This window comes from Peromyscus eremicus, chromosome 1, assembly GCF_949786415.1.
Source record: "Peromyscus eremicus chromosome 1, PerEre_H2_v1, whole genome shotgun sequence".
NCBI lineage: Eukaryota > Metazoa > Chordata > Mammalia > Rodentia > Cricetidae > Peromyscus > Peromyscus eremicus.
In genome coordinates, this window is record NC_081416.1 from 55,991,181 (window position 1) to 56,011,597 (window position 20,417).

Below are 20,417 nucleotides of genomic sequence, written 5' to 3' on the forward strand. Positions count from 1 at the left end.
CTATTTTGATTTGGCCTTCATTTATATCTGCTTCTGTTGCCCTAGTTGTCTTGTTGGTGAGCTGCATCTCCTTAGATTTCCATTCCTGTCTCCAATAAATAACTAAAGTTTGTTAGAGGATGGGGCAGGGTGTGTGTCGTATGTAGGCTGAGGGTGTTTCGCAGTTGCCTAGCATGTAGGAGTTCCTAGGCTTGATCCCTAGCATCCAAAAAAGGAAACACCAGCAATCTTTTTTTTTTTATTTTATTTTTCTTTTGAGACAGGGTTTCTCTGTGTAGCTTTGGAGCCTGTCCTGGAACTCACTCTGTAGCCCAGGCTGGCCTCGAACTCATAGAGATCTGCTTGCCTCTGCCTCCCGAGTGCTGGGATTAAAGGTGTGCACCACCACTGCCCGGCCACCAGCAATTCTTTTAAACATGTTGTCTCTCAGATTACAATGGATAGCCGTGTCTTTGTCTAGTGACTCTACAATGATACTAAAAGGAACTAGGGCAAGCATTAGTATCTGTTTTACTCAAGGAAACTGAGGTTAGGGCAGGAGGTTAAAAACACAAAACTGGTAGGCTCTCCTTGAAAAGCAGCTGAAGCAACCTGAGCAGAAGCTAAGGGGAGGTGGTCTGTGCCCTTGAAGAAGATACACAAAGGTCTGACCTGCTAGGAGGGTCTAGATACAGATAAGCACCTGCACAAGTAGCCTTTAGGGGATATGGCTGAAACAGGATTCTCAGGTCTAAGGCAGGGCAGCACCTCTCTTAGAAGTAAGGGTAGCCTAGTTCTGAAGCTAAGACTGGAAATAACAGGTGGGTCTCAGATGCTGGTCTAGCTGCCCCAACAGCCAAAGTCAATCCACTACTGAAGAGAGGCTAATGTGTAGAAAAGGTCAAATGCCAGCAGAAAGGCACTGGGCCACGGAAAGCTGAAGTCTCATAATCTCAAGGAAATGGTCAACTATATCCCATGTAATTTATGAGTTTCATGTGTGTCTTAGTTAGGGTTATCATTGCTGTGAAGAGACACCATGACCAAGGCAACTCTTAGAAAGCATTTAATTGGGAGTTTGTTTACAGTTTCAGATGTTAGTCCATTACCATCATGGTGGGGAACATGGCCAAGGTGGCAAGCACATGGTATTGGAGAAGTAGCTGAGACCTACATCCTGATTGGCAGGCAAAGAGAGTAGACCTCAAAGTCTACTCCCAGTGGTACACCTCCTTCAATAAGCCCATACCTCCTAATCCTCCCCAGTTTACCAGCTGGGACTAAGCATGCAAATATACGAGCCTATGGAGGCCAATCTTATCCAAACCACCACATTGTGTCATCCATGTTCAATGATACAGGGCATTTTTGGCTTTTTTTCTCTCCAATCCTTTTAGATTCTTTTTTCAGATGCAAAAGAAAATTATCCATCATTCCTTTAGGTCACCTAGTGTTAATAGTAATACTGATTTCAGATGCCTTTGAATGATACTCATGTGGCTCATTTAACCCCAAAAAAGAGCTTGTCTGGTAGAAAAAGATAAGAGGGAGATATTCACTACGTGACAAATCTAAAGAACATTTGTTTAAGTGCACAGTAAAAGAGAGTAGGACACAGGCCTGTCAGATGTTGGACAGGGAAGGCAGGGATAGCACAGAATGATGGAAAGAAGGATGGCAGGGAAGAGAAAATAACAGAGACCAGATACAAGGTGTGGGGAGGACAGCGAGACCAGGACTGAAGGGAGCAGCTGTGACCAAGTCACAACCTGAGCTCTAGAAAGGCTTGTACATCATGTGAAGGCTTGTACATCATGTGAAGGCTTGTACATCATGTGAACGCTCTAAAATTTGCTTTAATACCTAACATCTTGACTCAACGCTGGTTTTCTATTTTTGTTTTGAGATAGGGTCTCATGTAGCCTAGGCTGACCTTGAACTCTTTATATAGGCAATACAGCCCTGAACTCCTGGTCTTCCTGCTTCTATCTCCTGAGTGTTGGGATTATAGTTGTGCAACACCTTGCCCTGTTCTACAAAGTGTTAGTATGGAACCTTGAACTCTACTTACTAGGCAAGTACTCTGCCAACAATTCTCAAACCATTCTTAAATTTAGACACCAAAAATACAGGGCCTCCTAAATGGCTAAATAGGTAAAGGTGTTTGCTGTCAACCTGACAACCTGAGTTCCATACCACATGACAGAAGGAGAGAACTGACTCTTTTTTTTGGTTTTTCAAGACAGGGTTTCTCTGTGTAGCTTTGTGCCTTTCCTGGAACTCACTCTGTAGCCCAGGCTGGCCTTGAACTCACAGAGATCTGCCTGGCTCTGCCTCCTGAGTGCTGGGATTAAAGGCATGCGCCACCACTGCCCGGCAAGAACTGACTCTTTAAGTTATTCTTTGACCTACACACATACACAAACACACACTTGCACATACACCCTTGACATGCAAGACCTCTTCACCTCCAAGAGGAGAAAAAAAAAAAAGAAGCTGAGTGTGATGGTGTATGCCTTTAATACAGCACTCAAGGAACTCTCTAGGAGTTCCAGGCCAGCCTTGTCTACATAGTGAGTTCTAGGCCAGCCATGGCTGCATAGTGAGATCCTGTCTCAAAAAAATAAATAAAATAAAAAAGGAAGTCCATGCCTGTGACCACTGAGAAGGCTCAGCAGGTAAAGGTGACTGGTGTCAAGCTTGTCAACCTGAGTTCTGTCTGTGGGACCCACATGGTGGGGAAGGTTGTCCTCGTCTCCATATGCATGCCTTGACACACAGAAATAAAATCTAATTAAAATAAAAAGCACATGCTTGTTATCCTAGTTGCTTAGGAAGCTGAGGCAGGAAGATCTTTTGAACCTAGGACTTTGGGGCTAATCTTGGTTACATGGTGACACTCTAGCTGACAGAGAGAGATCAAGAACAGTAGCTCTTACGTGGCAGACACTAAACTTCAAGAGGTTATTCATTTCACAACTGAGACCTAGCAGGGCTCATTAGGAAGGAGTATCAGAAAACCATGGGGTGGCCATTGTGTCTCTGAGCTGTTGAGCTACTGATGATCATGTTGCCTCCTGGGAATCCTCAATACCACCTCTCTGTTCTGGTTCAGATCTACTGTTTTGGGGGCAGCCTTGTTTCCTCTTTAAAATTTAAAAATAAACTGGAAATAGTTTAATACAGTTAAAAGCAAAGCTTTTGTTTTGTACTTAACCCTCCCCCCATTTCCCCAAATACACACAAAAAAGTGGGTGGCCTGTGTAGCTTTGGAGCCTGTCTTAGAACTCATTCTGTAGACCAGGCTGGCCTCGAACTCACAGAGATCTACTTGCCTCTGCCTCCTGAGTGCTGAGATTAAAGGCGTGTTTCACCACTGTTCTGCAGATTTTTTTATTAATTGATTTAAAAATTATCTGGATGCCTCTATGTCTTGGGGGGTGGTATGTGTATATGCGTACAGTTACTGGTAGAGGCCAAAAGTGGGTGTCAAGACACACTGAAGCTGCAGTTAGGTTGTCATGAGCCAGCCAACGTGGGTGCTGAGAACCTCTGCAAGAGCAGTACATGTTCTTACCAGCATTTATTGGGTGTTACTCTTGTGAAAACAAAACTGTGTGGTGGTACACATCTATTATCCCAATATTTCAGAGGCAGAGACGGGTGGATCTCTGAGTTTTGGCAACCTTGGTCTACATAGCAACTTCTTGACCAGCCAGGACTACACAATGAGACCTTGTCTCAAATGAAAAAACAAAATAAAACAAAAAACAAAGAAAGATAGTAGCCAGCCAGGCCTGGTGGCACACACCTTTAATCCAAGCACTGGGGAGGCAGAGGCAGGCAGATCTCTGAGAGTTCAAGGCCAGACTGGTCTATACAGGAGTTCCATGACAGCCAGGGCTCTTTTACACAGAGAAATCTTGTCTCAAAAGCAAGTAAGCAAACAAAAAGACACTGTAGCTGGCAAGATGGCTTACCTGTGTTTGACCCCCAGAACCCAGGTTAGAAGAGATGGGTGTTCATAGTGAAGATTTGTTTGTTTACTTATTTATTTAAAGACAGGGTTTGTCTGTGCAACACTCCTGGCTGTCCTGGAACTAGCTTTGTAGACCAGGCTGACCTCAAACTCACAGAGATCAACGTGCCTCTGCTCTGGAGTGCTGGGATTAAAGTCATGTGCCTCCATCGATGGGCTATAGTGAACACTTGTAATCTTAGTGGTGGAGACATAGACAAGCATATCCTTAGAGTGCCCAGGCTAGCCAGCTTAGCCTACTTGGGAGTTCCAGGTCAGTGGGAGACTTTGTCTTTAAAAGAAGAAGAAAGAGAAGAAGAAAGAGAAAAGGTGTATGGCGCCCCAGGGATGATACTGAAGATTGTGGTCTAGTCTATACTGTGTGCCTCTGTACATACACTCACAGGTAATTGTGTGTGTAGGTGTGCTACTTTCTATGAGCAAATGCAGACAGACACTGGCACGTATGTGCACAAAAAGCAGAAATGAATTTACAGATTAAGACACCAGGTTATTCCAAACAGGGACCATTTTCTCAAGGATTCTATAATTTTTTTCTTCCTTCCTATAAACCACTTATCTCATCTCCCTTTAGCCACAGTTGAAGCTACATACTTCAAAGATCTAGTGGCCTTCTTGGGGAATTGCCCTAGCTCTAGACTTTCTGGAAAGGTTCTTTGTTTGTTTGTTTGTTTTTGTTTTTGGAGACAGAGTTTCTCTGTGTAGTTTTGGTGCCTGTCCTGGATCTTGCTCTGTAGACCAGGCTGGCCTCGAACTCACAGAGATCCACCTGGCTCTGCCTCCTGAGCCCTGGAATTAAAGGCGTGCACTGCCCCCCGACCTAGAATGATTCTTTAAAACCAAAACAATAGTCCTCATAGGTCTACCCCTACTCATCAGAGCCACTATGATTTGGGGGATATGATTAGCCATCTGCCTGTCTCTTACTGTACCTGCACATCTGCTTTGGTATAGTTACAAAGCCAGCCTGTAGAGACACTATTGGGTGTATTTGTTTAAATAGTCAACTCCCTGTTGCAGAGTAGTTAACAAATGGTTTTCAACTGGAAAGAGTTGGGATGAAATCTGGCAAACCTTGTTCTAGTTGTAGTTCTGTTCAAAATAAATACTGTGGGTTGAATTTGTTCTGGAGCCTTCCTTGGTTTTCTTAGAGTACACCTGAATTAAACTCACAAAAGGTCCCTACAAGGGCAAGACAAAGTTGAGTTACTGCTGGAGATCCTAACCTTCTAAGGTGGGGTCTTGCTATACAGCCCATGTTGGTCTTGAACTCATTATGTAGCTCAGACTGACAATCCTTCTGCATCACTCACCTTCCAGTATTGGAACTACAGGTGTATGTACCATGTGGGGCCTCTCTTTCTTTCCTTTTCTTTCTTTTTTTGTCTCCAAGTATTAAGTATTTTCTGGATAAAGAGAACTAAATAAAGCAAATAGCAATGAGGCCCAACACTCAGCTAGTCTGATAGAAGCAAATTTTCTTTTAAAACAAGTGGCTGAGATTTTGTTTTGTAGCTACAGAAAGTCAGATGTCTTTGGGGCTATACCTGGCATTAGATGTAATTGTTGAGACAAGGTTGCACTATGTAGCCCAGGTTGGCCTGGAACTCATCATCTAACCCATACTGGCTTTTTAACTCATAGGAATCTTCCTGCCTCAGCCTCTGGAGTCCTAGGAATACCTCTGTGAGTCACTACAGCTGGGTAAGAATAGCACTTTTAAAACATATTTCACTATAGCCTGGGAAACGGAAAGAGGCCTTAAATCTGGTAAAGTTTCAGCAATTATCTCTTAGCAATGCCCTAAAAAAACGAAGTCTGAAAAGCAACTGGTATCAGAATAGAGAATGACTGCGCAGTGACTGGCTGCAAGATGATGAGCCCATACTAGCCAATCATTTTTGTGGTGAGACCCTTCTGTTGACAGTTGCAGAACTGCGGATCTCTTTCTCCCTGTAGTCACACACGCGGCTTAATCTTCTATTCCAATTGTCTATCTTTAAAACAACTTTAAAAACACAACGGTCTTTCCCTTGTCTAATAACGATGTGAAACAAAGCAGAGAATGTCTGTAAAAATCCTGGGTGCCTTAGCAAAACTTTGTGCTTTATTAAATAATACTTTGGGTTTAAGGAGTGTCTCTACCCCAGTTCAAACTGTGGTAGAAAAAGTATCATTTTCCCAACTGTCGATCACTAACGTCTTCCTAAGACCTAAAAGGCTGTTTGTGAACGTTTTGTGATAGACACACCGTGCTCTTCCTCTTCCATTTCAGACTCTTCAGGATCAAGCCGACGAGTTGGAAACCAAGGCAGGGAGAAAAAGATTGGTGTGACACCACTCAGCAAGGGGAAGGTGCCGACCTCAGGCACTTGGATGCGTAGCGTCCAGGCCACCGTCCTTTGTGGGATTTACAATTTAAACGGGCCTCAAAGCACGAGATTGGCTGGGGAACTGCCCTGAGCGCAGTTGGGCTGCTCGCATGGCATTGCTCTGTTACCTCTGGCTGGGCTCCGTCGACGTCCGGAGCCTGCTAGCCCCGTCGGGCAGCTGTCGAGCCGCGGGAACCCGTTCGTGGGCAGGGTCGGGCAGCTTGGGCCGCCGCTGCCCCATCGCTGACCCTCGCGCGAAGCCGCGCACACAGACTGGAGACATTTTCCCGGCCGGGCCTCCCGTACACGCCGCGGCCCTGGGGTTAGGGGCGGCCCGCGCCCCTCTCAGTGGGGGGCGCCCCGACTCGCCGGGGGCGGGGGTCACGTCCCACCCGGGCCGCCGAGGGCACCGGCGCTACGGAAACCTGAGCGTGGCCAACAGCAGGGGCTTCCTGGGCCACCTCCCCGGGCGCCTGTGGCCCGCCGTGGGTGCGCTGGCCGCCGCCGCCCCCGAGCCGTCGTGGATCCCACTCCCGCGCACAGCACCTGTGGACACCCTTGCCAAGCGTCTGGAGCTCCCCTGAGGGAGCCGAGCCCAGGACAGACATGCTACCGCTCCCGTTTCCTGCCCCTTCGGAGCGGCACGGAGTGGGTGAGGCGGAACCGGGCCGCTGCCCCAAGGAGCCCCCCGAGCGAAGGGCGGCCAGGCCCTGCAGCGGGGGTGCTGGGGCCTACTCCGGGATGGCGAGCAGGTGGGCCTCGGTCCACCGGCCGGCGCGTGAGGGAGGGCGCCCGGCGGGAACACGCCGCTTCTCTGCGCCCCCCCCCTGGGTCTGAGCAGGCCCGAGCGCGGCGCCCGCGTCTGTCCCACTCGCAGGGCATGACCCCGGGGGGACCCCGCGTTGAGGCGGCCAACGGCTGCCCTGGCCCAGGCCGCCCGCCTGGCCCTGAGTTGTCTGGCTGCCTGGCCGCCTAGGGCCGAGATGCCTGGAGGGGAAGGGGAGATGCTTCCTACTGCTCGTGTGTGTGTGTGTGTGGGGGTGTTGTGTTTTGTGGGGGGTCGGGGGTCACAGCCCTCCCGAGAGTGGTGGGGGAGGGCGGCTGGCGCAGCTGGCCGGCGATGGGCGGGGTCACCGGCGAAGTTGTGTGTGTGTGTGTGTGTGTGTGTGTGTGTGTGTGTGTGTGTGTGTGTGTGAGCGTGAGCGCGCGCGCATGTGTGTGCGCGCCTGTGTGTGTGTGCGTGCGTGCGTGCCGAGAGTGCGGGTGTGGGGGAGGGGGCTCGCGGAGGAGGCTCGCCGCTCGCGCGCAGGCGCAGGCCCTCCGCCGTGCCGGAGACCTGGAAGGAGGCGGGCAGGGAGCGGGGGCGGTAGGCCGGCCAGAGGGCTTGCGGGCTGACGCGAGGTGGGGAGGGCGGGGAACCGCGTCGGCGTCGCGGGGGCGCGGGCGATTCGAGGCCGACGCATCCGCGCGTGCGCGCGCCGGCCGTGTGTGTCCGCGTTCGAGGGGGTGGGGTGGGGGGGGAGGAGTGACGCGTGCGCGTTCACGTGTGTCCCGGAGAGCGGTAAGAGGCGCTGGGAGGCTTGAAGGAGGTGGGGGGGGGGGGGTGGAGAGACGACGCGGGTGGGGGGGGGGCGGTGAGGAGACGGCGCCTGCGCAGTAAGCCCGGAGGAGCTGTGTGTATGTGAGAATCTGACGGGTTCAAAATGGCGGCGGCTGCTTCAGCGGATCCTCCTGTGTGAGGGAAACAACACCCCTCCCTAGCAGCAGCGGCGGCAGCGGCGGGTCGCAGAGCACCTTTCCAGCTCCTGGGCCTGCCGCAGCTGTTTCTCTCCCGGGCAGGGGGGCTCTTCTGGTGGAAGGACAACGACAGGGGGGCCCATCCCCCGGAGTCCCTCCTCTGCGACCGGGGAGTAGCCGGGGGTGGGGGGATCGTCCCGCAGCGCGGAGCCCCGGCTTAGGGGACGACGCGAAGGCAGCGGGGCCCCCCAGTCGGAGCGCTTTGCTGTTCCCGCCCCCCTCCGCCCCCCGGGGCCGGGGCCCGCGTTCCGGGGGGCCGGGCGGCGCGGGGAGCGTCGGCCGGGTGGATCTCAGCTGATCGGCCGCGGCTCCCGGGCTTCGGAAGCGTCTGCGGTCGGCCGAGGGTACCGAGCGGAGGGTGTTCCTCGCGGCCGGGTCGGCCCGGGTCTCGGGTTGGGGCTGCTGACCGCCGGCCCGGGGGAGTCGCCGAGTGGTCTTGCTCTCCTCTCCTAACGCCTCGGACGCCGAGTCTGTAAAGCCAGAAGAGGAGGTTTGATTCAGTAACTGTTTCCTCTTTTCCGGGTCGCCCTGACCCTTTTCTGGATTCTGGGTTAATACACAGAAAACCGAAGACGACGTTAGAGATTGAATTTTTTCTGTTTTTGGAATCTTCTCTCTTGGACAAGAACTCAAGAACAAAATCCCCGGTGAGATTTCCCCTCCCCCCTCCCCCGCCCTGGGAAGTTTGGTTCCCTGTCTTATCTAAAGACTTGATGTAAAGTTTTTATTTCTTTGCAAGGGGTGAACCGTGGAAGCGGCTTTTCCCTGGGGGAGCAGTGGAGGTTTGCCGCTTTCCTGTCCAGCCCTGGCAGCACTCGTCCAGGGGGTCAGGCTATGTCCCTCGCGACCGAGGCAGAGGAGGGCAGTGCCACGGACTGCTCTCGCAAACTATGTCATCGGGTCCTCCGAAAGGATTCCGTTAACGTGGCCGTAATATATTTATGAGAGGAAAACATTTGCATTCCCAATGGAAGCCATTATCCAGGAGAAAGAATATTTAGAAAAATGAAAACCTTTACTTGGTATTATGGATTGATTGACGCGCCAGCCTGTCTTTATTTAATAGATGTTTCAGTCGTTTCATTTATTATTTACCCATCTAGATCAGATGGTGTTTTTGCCTCCGTATTGCAACTCTCAAATTTGTTTCCGAGTTGTACACCTTGAGTTGAGGTGGAGGGTAGTTCTGGGAAGGCAACAATTGTGCACAGCCTTACTAGAAGGATATGGGACATTGGTTTCGAGTCTCTCTGTAAAACCTAATTTTTCTTGCCCGCTTTTTATGAAATAAACCTCCCCCTTTTTTGCTCATAGTTTGTCATTACTTGTTTGAGAACTCATTTGATTAGCATCTGGATTAGTTTTGTACGTACTTCCAATTGGTCATTCAGGCTTTAGAAATAAAAGTCCTTGCTGGGTTTGGTGGCCCGCGCCTTTGATCTCAGCACTCAGCAGAGGCAGTCAGATCTCTTGTGACTTTGAAGTGAGCCTGGTCTACATGGTGAGTTCCAGGACAGCCAGGGCTATGTAGAGAGAGAGACCCTGTCTCAAAAAAACAGAAGGAAAAAAGAAGTTCTGAGCCTTTTCCTCTTTTTTTTTTCTTTTCTTTCTTCTTTCTATTTATTTACTTATTTATTTCTTTATTGCTAATGTTGCCAGGAAGGAGAGTTTTGCTAACTGTAATCCTATGGGCAGAAACAAAGATGTGACCAGGTCCTAAGGAACTGAAACCAAGTCTCCTTTTGCTTAGGTCTTCTATAGTTGTGATGTGATTAATGTTGAGAAGATATGGCACCATTTGCCCAAGAGGGTAAAGGTTCCAAATACATGAAAAGGATTCTCAGCCTGTAACTTAATGAGAATAAAGTGTAAGTTTGAGAATGAGTTCTTATTTCTGTTCATTTCCTTTACAGTTTAGTTCCTAAGAAGGAAGAGGAAGGCAGCCCCACAGCGGTTTCTTTACAGTCCTTTCATCAGAAGAGTGAGAGATGGAACCTGAAGAAGAAAGGATTCGCTACAGCCAGAGATTGGTTAGTGTTTTCAACTCCCTTCTTTTGAAAGTAATTATTTTAGGGGACTTTGCAGTGTACCACAGGACGGGTGAAGGTATAATAATACCTTGTTTTTTTTGTCAAGTAGTTAGAACCTTAATTGATCCTGTCTTGAAGTGGAGTTACAACCTAAACTTTTATAGAAATCATTGCAAATCTACAAATCAAAGTTTTTTTTGTGGATTGCAGCCCAAGTAAGATTCTTAACTTGATAGTACTGATATTGTAGTAAATCTAATTGAATGTATTATATTAAAACTAAATTTTAGAAACAAACCAAAGAAGGATAGTTTTATTCAATATATTAGTATTATTTGACTATTTAAAATTTGTAGTTTTTGAGCTGGCGTGTTAATAAGCTATGGATTTTTTTTTGTAAGTTAACAAATTACAAATTTTAATAAGTTAACAATTTGATAAGTTTGGAGGGTTGTTGAGGGGATTGATTGAGGACAATACTGGATGCTAATAAAGTTCTGTGTCTTAATATTTTGGAAGGAATTTATGAGATATGTTAATGAAAGAAAATTTTGTCATAGTTTGGAGGGATTAGCTTGCATGTGCATTTGGATATTTTTAGTTCTGCTTTCCTCTCAGGGTTTCTCTATTGGAGTTTAAGAATTTGTTTTTATTTTTTCTCCTTTGTCATAGAGACCATTATTAGTATTATTCACCATGTATTTATTTTGAACATTTGAATTTGTGTTTGTAGAGTGGGATAGGAGGAGAGCCACAAAATTGTATGTGAAGCCGGGCGGTGGTGGTGCACGCCTTTAATCCCAGCACTTGGGAAGCAGAGCCAGGTGGATCTCTGTGAGTTCGAGGCCAGCCTGGTCTACAGAGTAAGATCCAGGACAGGCACCAAAACTACACAGAGAAACCCTGTCTCGAAAAGCCAAAAAAAATTGCATGTAAAATCTGCTGAACTGAAAGGTTTAGAATTTATGTGGTTTTATTTGGTTCTGTGTTTAGACTGTTTGGAAGAAAAGTGAGTAAATAGTTCCCTAGTTCATTTTTTGGGTGATCTTCACTCTTAGAGAAAAGGCTGTAAGTTTGTTTTTTTTTGAGATACATTCTCACACTATAGCCTAGGGTGGCCTGCAATTTGTGGCAGTCCTTCTGCCTCAACCTCATGAATACTTGAAATTCAGGTGTGAACTGCTTTGCCTGCTTTCTTTTGGCTTTTTCTTTAATGTGCTTGTTAAAAAATTTGATGTGGAAGGCTAGAGAGATGGCTCAGTGGTTAAGAGCACTTGTTGCTCTTGCAGAGGACCTGGTTTAATTCCCAGTACCACATGGAGGCTCACAACTAACTGTAACTTCAGTTCCAGAGGATCTGATACCCTCTTCTGACCATCTGGGTAGTAAGCACACACATTCACAAACATACATGCAAGCAAAACATTTACACAAAATAAAATATCTAATTAGTTTTTAATGGTTTGACATGTATTCGCAAGTGTGTCTAACATGCATATGTTCTGGTCAGCTGTATTTCAGGGATTTGTTTTATATCTGTAAGTCCATATCCAGTTTATAAGATTTTATGCTGGGTGGTGGTGGCACATGCCTTAAATCCTTGTACTTGGGAGGCAGAGAGAGGTAGATCTCTGAGTTAGAGTCCAGCCTTGTTCTACAGGAGTAAGTTTCAGGACAGCCAGGGCTACAGAGAAAAAAATTGTGTGTGTGTGTATGTATATGTATATGTATCTATCTATTTACTTATCTAATACCTACCTACCTATATAAATAAATATTTGTGTAATACATAGGTAAAATCTTTTTTATTTTATTGTGTGTGTGTGTGTCTTTTTTTTTTTTTTTTTTTTTTTTTGAGACAGGATTTCTCTGTGTAGTCCTGGCTGTCCTGGACAACTCTGTAGACCAGGTTGGCTTCAAACTCACAGAGATCTGCCTGCCTCTGCCTCCCGAGTGCTGGGATTAAGGGTGTGCTCCACCACCACCTCCCGGCTGTTGAACTGTTTTGATAGATACCTAAAAGATCTTAGAGTCTAGTGTTTAAAAGGAAAAGCCTTTTTAGCAAACAAAACTTCTCACATTTTTAGCAAAGTAGAGAAGTTTTGTGGTAAGGCTAACTAGAGATTCTGTGACTTTTGTCCTGGTAAGATTTCTTTTTTTTTTTTTTTTTTTGTTACGGTGATTTCTACCTGTGGTATGCCACCCTTACTAGTATATTTCTTCTTAGAATATACTATGAACTATTGCACAGTGTCGTGTAAAATAATACACTGTATGTTTTACGAGCATCTTTCTTAGGATTTTGCATAATAATTTTGAGGCTTAGAGTGACTGATGTCTCTTCCTTTCTAAATCAATGTCAAAATTATATCTCAATTATAAATGCCTTCCATAAAGGACTTTTTTTGTATGTGTGTACATTTGTACTTGTGTATATGTATATGCTTGCATGTGGAGGCTTTGATCACTTCGCTTTGTCTATTTTGTGTGTTCCCATACCCATATTTTTGCTGTTGTGCTCACCTGGAATGTAAGTGTGGAGGCCAGATGTTGACATTTAAATGTCTTCCTCTACTGCCCTCACTGTATTTTTATTTTTATTTTTTTGGGAAAGGGATTTTAGCTAAACTGACTGGCCAGCAAGTTCCCAGACTCTGCCTTTTTGTGCCTCCCTTAGCCTTGGGTTTACAGATGTTCATGACCACATTCAGCTGTTCAGCTTTCACATTGGAGCCATCTTCCAGCCTTTTTTTTTTTTTTTTTTTGTTGGAGATAGGGTCTTATGTAGCTAGGTTGGTCTAAGACCCTTTATATTTTTGTATATAGCTGAGGATGACCTTGTGATGCTTCTTTTACCTCTGAATGCTGGGATTATAGACATGATCCACCATGCTCACTCAGCTTTTTACCAGAGTGCAGAAGATCAAACTGAGGTCTTTGTGCTTGCAGGACAAACACTTTACTGACAGAGCCATCTCTCCAGGCCCTTATAACATAACTTTTAAAAATTAATATATATATTTAACATTTGTCTTAAAAAAATAGGGTTTACTATGTAAATAAGGCTGGCCTCAAGTTTGTAGTGATCCTGCTTCTCCATCATGAGTGTTGGGATTGCAGGCACTATTAACGGGTTTCAAGTAAGATACTATTTTTTGTTGTTGTTTTTGTTTTTTGAGACAGGGTTTCTCTGTAGTTTTGGTGCCTGTCCTGGATCTCTCTCTGTAGACCAGGCTGGCCTCAAACTCACAGAGATCCGCCTGGCTCTGCCTCCTGAGTGCTGGAATTAAAGGCGTGCACCACTGTCGCCCAGCAAGATACTATATTTTTTAGTGAATTTTAAGACTTATGTGAAGGTTCAGTTCCTAGCAGCTCCCCTTCCCCCCTATAGTGACTCACAACCGCTTGTAATTCTGGTTCCAGGGATTTTGATGCCCTCCTAAGATCTGCATGGGCTCTTGCACGTACATGCTACACGATACATGCTACACACATATACATACACACAATAAATAAATGTAAGAAAGTAAAAATACTGATTCTATTCTTTCATGTCCTTAAAAGAGTTATAGGTAAAGATAAAGGAAGTATCACAGTGTGATAGGAAAAATAGCTCATTGTTACTGGAGAGTAGCACACAGTAGTTGAATGTGCAGTTGGTCCTTTATGAGTTCCTAATTCAACCAGCCATGGTCCACCAACACTTGAAAAGAGAATGTGTCTGTGTTGACCATGTACAGACATCTTTGTTATTAGTCCTATACAGTTAATGATTACAGTGATGTGTCATAATAACATTGAGGACAAACATACTATGTGTATTGTATACCAATGAGTTAGTCATGTAGTAGGTTATGTCTGTACAAGTGTGCTCTGTGATGTTAGCAGTATAGTGAAATTACTCACTTAAGAGTGCATTCTCATTGTATCTTTTTTTTTTTTAAAGAATGTGTCTCTGTCTTTAAGTGATGCAAAATGATTTGCTAATTTATTTTTCAGCATCCTTTAAGGTGGATTCTTTGTTTGCTTTTTGGTTTTTTAAGACAGGATTTCTCCGTGTTGTCTTGGCTGTCACTCTGTAGACCAGTCTGGCCTTAAACTCAGAGACCTGCCTGCGCCTTCTCCCACCCCTGCACCCCTTGAAGGCTGGCACCACTGCTGCTCAGCTAGTAAGGTAGATTCTATGATTACCTTTTACAAATTTGGAAACAGGCATAATGCCTTAAGTAATTTGTCCTGGGTTATCTAGCTAAGAAGGGACAAAGCTAGAATTCAAAGTTGGCAGTCTGGTTAAGCTCTACTAAACTGTTCAACTTCGTTGGTGGTACTTTTTCATGTTTTGCTGATGAATGAATTTCAAGTATTTACCAAATTATCTTTCTCATTCAGGAGATTCATTCAATTAAATATTTGTTGAGTGCTTATGCTGAGCCAGAGACACTTAAATTTTCAAATACTGTAGTGTCAGGTACTGCTGAATACTTTGAGGAAATTATGAGGGTAATGAGATGCTTGTAGAGTCAGGAACACTTTTTTAGATTCAGTAGTCACTGAAAGGTTCTCTGAAAAGATGGCATTTTATATTGAGATCTGAAGCTACTCTTGTGGAACAAGCTAATTGAAAGTCTTAAGTAGGAATGAGAAAGTATTAGTAACATTTACCATGTATCAGACTGTATGGAAAGGCTCTTAGGATAGAGTAATATGCAAAGTAGACGTGGTCTGTTTGCCATGGGATCTATACTTTGGTGAGTCAAACATTAAACAAACGCTTGTTCTAGTCATGTTAGTTATGATTATACAGAGGGCTACAGAGAAATACAGCATGCAGTCTGTATAATAGTAACCTAATCTTGTCTACACTAAGTAATGGGGCTGAAGTATCAGAAGATACTTTTGCTAAGAGTGTTTAGAGTTGAGACCTGAATGAGGTGAGAAAAAGATAACTAGGCAAAATGGAGGAGTGATTATTACACACAAAAAATCCCAAAACTGGAAAGAATTGACAAATTTGAGAGACCTTTCAAGCAGTTAAAACACTAAAAAGGTCAGTTTTAACTGTAGAGATGTAAGTGAAGGAGTTAAAATATTGACAAAATATTATGAATGTTGTGGGAAGACAGAGACTCAACAGGGTATAGTATGTTTAGATTATAATATCTGTGACTGAATTGCAGAAAGAATTGGAATTTGCTAAACTTAGACCAACCAAGGGAGAGTGCAGGAATGGTTTTGTGACCAGTTAGGACACTGCGGTGGTTCAAACAGTATGTTGGTATGGAATTGTTGAGAGCTGATAGGAGAATTCAAGGGAATGATTTGAAAAATACTTAGAGAAAGCATCATAGGTTTTTCACTTATTAGATATTTTCAGAATGAATGTAAAGGAGGTGTAGATGTGATTCCCAGGTTTCCTCCTTTATGGCTTATAGTGTAGTGCATTCATTAAGATAGAGCACACTTTTTTACTTTTTTGTCGTCGTCCCCCCCCCCCACCACCACCACCAAGGGTTTCTCTGTAACAGCCCTGGCTGTCCTCGAACTTACTTTGTAGACCAGGCTGACCTGGAACTCACAGAGATCCATGCTTACCTCTGTCTCCTAAGTGCTGGGATTAAAGATGTGTGCCGCTCACACCAGGCCCAATTTTATTCTCTAAAAGTCAATTTTCAGTAATTATATATTGAAGGAAACCTCTTAGATCCTTGTTTTGCCTGTGCCTCATGATATCTAACTGAATACAAGATAGAAAATTCAGTTTTGTCTGTGTAGTATTTTTCATGGCATATACATAGCATGGTACCATTTATATCATTGAAACTCTCATATTACTGGATGGTTAACTGAATACACCAAGGACAAACGAGAATGTAACACAATTTAGTGTGTTCTGTGGTAAAGTGCTGGTGGCAGTACTATAATTATCAAGAGAGTGGTGTTCAAGGAAAAAGTCAAAGGGAAGGGGGTGCCAAGGAATGATAACTTGTTATGTCTTTTTGCTTCACTTCTGGTTGTTAGAGAAAGACAGACTGTTCATGTTCCTTGAACCATTGAGTTACTTTTGTTCTGCTACTATGTTCTCCAGTTTACTGTCATAATTAGTTTGGTTACCCTGGTTCTTTGATAACTGGAAAATGGTTTTTCTGGATAGCAGCAGGCATGACTACAGTATAAGACATCCTGAAGACATTAATTTGGCAGTCTTTTGGTCTTGCAGAGCTGAATGCTAGTCTACCAAGATCTTCCCTTTTACTTTAAAGGAGAAAACAATGTCAGTTTAACAGTAATTTAATCTGTAAACACTTCTATTACGTGCAAGAATTCTCCTATTTCTGCAAAGACTATTTTAATTTGTATATGGACTGCTATGGGATTATCCTTTATGCTTACTTAACTTTTTCTCTGGAAAGCATTTATTTTAATATTATTTTTATTTTTAATTAAAAAATTTTTTTCGGGGCTGGAGAGATGGCTCAGAGGTTAAGAGCACTGGCTGCCCTTCCAGAGGTCCTGAGTTCAATTCCCAGCAACCATATGGAGGCTCACAACCATCTATAATGAGATCTGGTGCCTCTTCTGTCATGCAGGCATACATGCAGACAGAACACACTGTGTACATAATAAATAAATAAATCTTTAAAAAAAAAAAAACTTTTCTTTTTCAAGACAAGGCCTTATTATGTAGTTTTGGCTGTCCTGGAACTTACTGTGTAGACCAGGCTGGCCTTGAACTTCCAGAAATCTGCCTGCCTCTGCTTCCCCAGTGCTGGGATTAAAATGTATATCACTATGCCTGGTAAGCATTTAATTTAATTAATTTATTTAGTTTTTCAAGACAGAGTTCCTCTGTGTAATGCCCTGGCTGTCCTGGAACTCGCTTTGTGGGCCAAGCTATTTTCAAACATGCAGCAATCCTCCTGTCTCTGTCTCCTGAGTGCTGGGATTAAAGAGGTGTGCCACCAAGCCCAGTTAAGCATTTTATTTTTAAGATTTATTTTAAAGTCTGGCGGTGGTGGCGCATGCCTTTAATCCCAGCACTTGGGAAGCAGAGGCAGGCGGATCTCTGTGAGTTCGAGGTCAGCCTGGTCTACAGAGAGAGTTCCAGGAAAGGTGCAAAGCTACACAGAGAAACCCTGTCTTGAAAAAACAACAATAAAAAAACCAAAAAGAAATTTTTTTTTTAAATATTATTTGTGTGTGTATATGTGGGAGTATGCTTTCAGAGGCCAGAAAAGGGTAGGTATCAAATACACTGGCACTGGATTAAAGATGCTTGTGAGCTGCTTGACATGTGCACTAGGAACTGAACTGAGGTCTGTCTGCTAAACATTCGGGTCTCCAAGCACTCTTGACCACCAATAATATCAGTATGCCTTGTGTCCTTGGAACCCTGGCTGGGACTACTAGCTAATAAAGAAAGGACAGATACATGTACACAAAAGCTGGAGTCAGGCGGGCTATGATGAAGTGGCACCAACTATGCAGCAGCCTAGAACCTTAACACCTTTATTATGTACAGAACAAGGTGAGTTAGCAAGTCTGGGTAGGAGATGTCTATAGGTGAGAGCAGTCTCAGACCGTAAACATTGGTAGAAGGAGCCGGCGGTGGTGGCGCATGCCTTTAATCCCAGCACTTGGGAGGCAGAGGCAGGCGGATCTCTGTGAGTTCAAGGCTAGCCTTGGCTACAGAGTGAGTTCCAGCACAGGTTCCAAAGCTACACAGAGAAACCCTGTCTCTGGGGGAAAAAAAAAATTTGAGGAAGGAGCTGAGTTTTTTAGTTTTTGCAACATTCAAACTTGACCAGAGGAAGGCTTTGTCATCCCTTTGAGCCTTACTGGAGCGTGGGGAGGAGCTTTGCTTTCCTATGGATCTGAGGTATTGTGTCCTTGACATGGCAATGCCATGTCAAGAATACACATTAACTCAGGACTTACCTGTTCCTGCACATTCACTCAGGGCTTCCTCCACTCCCCAACACTTTACTAAGCAAGTCATCTCTCCAGTGCTATGACAGTGTCTTTCCCCAGGTCAGAGCTTCCTATTAAGTTCTTATAGCATAGAATACCTTTTATGCTTAGTACTTACCAGAATCTGCATTTTATTTATTAGTTTTTTTTTTTTTTAATTTTATGTGTATAAGTGTTTTACCTGCATGTATTTAAGTGTACTCCATGCATGCCTGGTGTCCTCAGAGGCCAGAAGAGGGCACTGGATCCCCTGTAATTGGAGTTAAGGACCTCTGTAAGTACCTTATAGATTCTAGGAACTGAACTGGGTCCTGTAATAGCAACAAGTAATCTTAATATCTGAACCATCTCTTCAGCTCCCTTATTTTTATTTTTTTTAACAGATAACAGAACATAATGAAGTGTCATGTGGTGATTGGTAAATTCACAAGAATTGGCATTTTAAACCAAGTGTGGTGGCGCATGCCTTTAGTCTTAGCACTGAGGAGGCAGAGGCAGAAGCAGGTAGATCTCTATGAGTTTGAGGCCACCTTAGTCTATATAGAGTTCCAGGATAGCCAAGCTAGATAGTGAGACCTATCTCAAACCAGCCACCTGGCTTTTTAGAGAATGTATTTTTAATTATGTGTATGTGCATGTGAGTTCAGGAGCCCACAGATGAGGCTGTCATCCAGAGGCCTCAAATCCTTCTGGAGCTGAAGTTACAGGTGCTTGTGAGCCACTCAACATGGGTGCTAATAAACAGACTCGGGTCATCTACCAGAACAGTGCCCTCAACCACTGCCTTCTCTCCAGTTCCCAGGAGTTCTGGGATTAAAGCCATGCAGCACCACCACACCTAGCTGCCTTCTTTCTTCCATTTTAAGATAAGAGCTCTCTCAGTAGCCCAAGCTGGCCTAAAACTCATGGTAATCTTTTTATCTCCGCTGGTGATAGGATTATAGACATGAGCCATCATGCCTGCCTAAATTCTACTTCAGTGAACGTTTTTAAAAATGTTTAATGTGCATAGTGTTTTGCCTTCATATCTTGCAGAGGCCAGAAGAGGAACTGGAGTTAACAGCTAGCTGTGAGCCACAGTGTGGAGTTGTTGGTTCATTAATGCCCTTGCAAGTTCCAGTTTGACTCAGGATAGCAAAGACATAAGTAGGGACTCTTTTTGATATATTATTAGAATGACCACATGGATTCCATAAAAGGAAATATTTAGGGGATATAACTTATAATTATAAAAAACAGAACCACCTGAAAACAACCTTAGCCAGATTGCTGGCTCCCCATTCCCAGATTTCTGATTTAAGTCGGGCACAAGATCTGAGCATTCTGTTTCCACCTGTTTCTCAGATAATGGGGTCAGGGACCACATAGTAAAAGTAACTGGATGTAATGTCATATACTTGTAGTCTAAGCCCCTGGGACAAGATGGAGGCCAAAGGACAAGATTTGAGACCTGTCTAGGCCATATGAGTATGTGGGGACATTGTGAGGAGGGAGTGAAAAAGAAGGGGGAATTTTAAAAAACAAGAGCCAGTTAGTTAGATGGTTCAACAGGTACTTGGCCACCAAGCCTCATGAACTGAGTTCCATCTGATCTCTTGGGAGGCCACCTGATGTTCATAGTTATACAAATCTCAAAACAGAAGTTTTGGAACAGGGCATGTGATACACCCTATAATACTTGGGAGTACTTGGGAGATGAAAACCAGAGGAACAGGAGTTCAAGGGTATCCTTGGCTAAATAGTGATTTCAAGGCTAGCCTGGGCCATATGAAACCCTGTCTCAAAAAATTTTATGTCAATTTTTGGTGATGGGTGTTTATTATTTTACTAGTTATGCTTTTTTGGGGGGTTGGTTTAATTATTTTACTAGTTATGCTTTTTTTTAAAAGAAGCATAAATATTTGTAACAAAGGAGTTTATGTACAGTGTTGAAAATCTACAACTTCTTGTTAAATTCACATTTGCACTTCATCTTTTTAAACAAACTTTTATAATCATTTTTTTATACAGATATAGATATGTAAATACAACATCGAGTTCAGTAGTCCTTCAGCATTTTCCACTTAAATGGTTTTGTGTGTGTGTTTCTGAACATAAAAACAGGTTATAATTCCAAAGTCCAGAGTTATTAGAAAATATTTTCTCTGTAGAAAATAATAAAAATGATAACATTTCCTAATAAACCCTTTTAAGCCAAATAATAGCTGAATTATACTGGGATACAGAAGAAAC

At 44.2% G+C, this 20,417-nt stretch overlaps 1 protein-coding gene across 1 annotated transcript in view; it reads left to right on the top strand.

Moving 5' to 3' along the window:
* Positions 1–8,034: 8,034 nt before the first annotated feature.
* Kdm2a (lysine demethylase 2A) overlaps positions 8,035–20,417 on the top strand; it is an 81,323-nt gene continuing 68,940 nt past the window's right edge. Inside the window, exons 1-2 of the mRNA XM_059263307.1 lie at positions 8,035–8,834; positions 10,101–10,217. Of these exons, the coding sequence (XP_059119290.1) occupies positions 10,176–10,217 (42 nt within the window). The 5' untranslated portion in view covers positions 8,035–8,834; positions 10,101–10,175. The remainder of the gene's footprint in view (positions 8,835–10,100; positions 10,218–20,417) is intronic.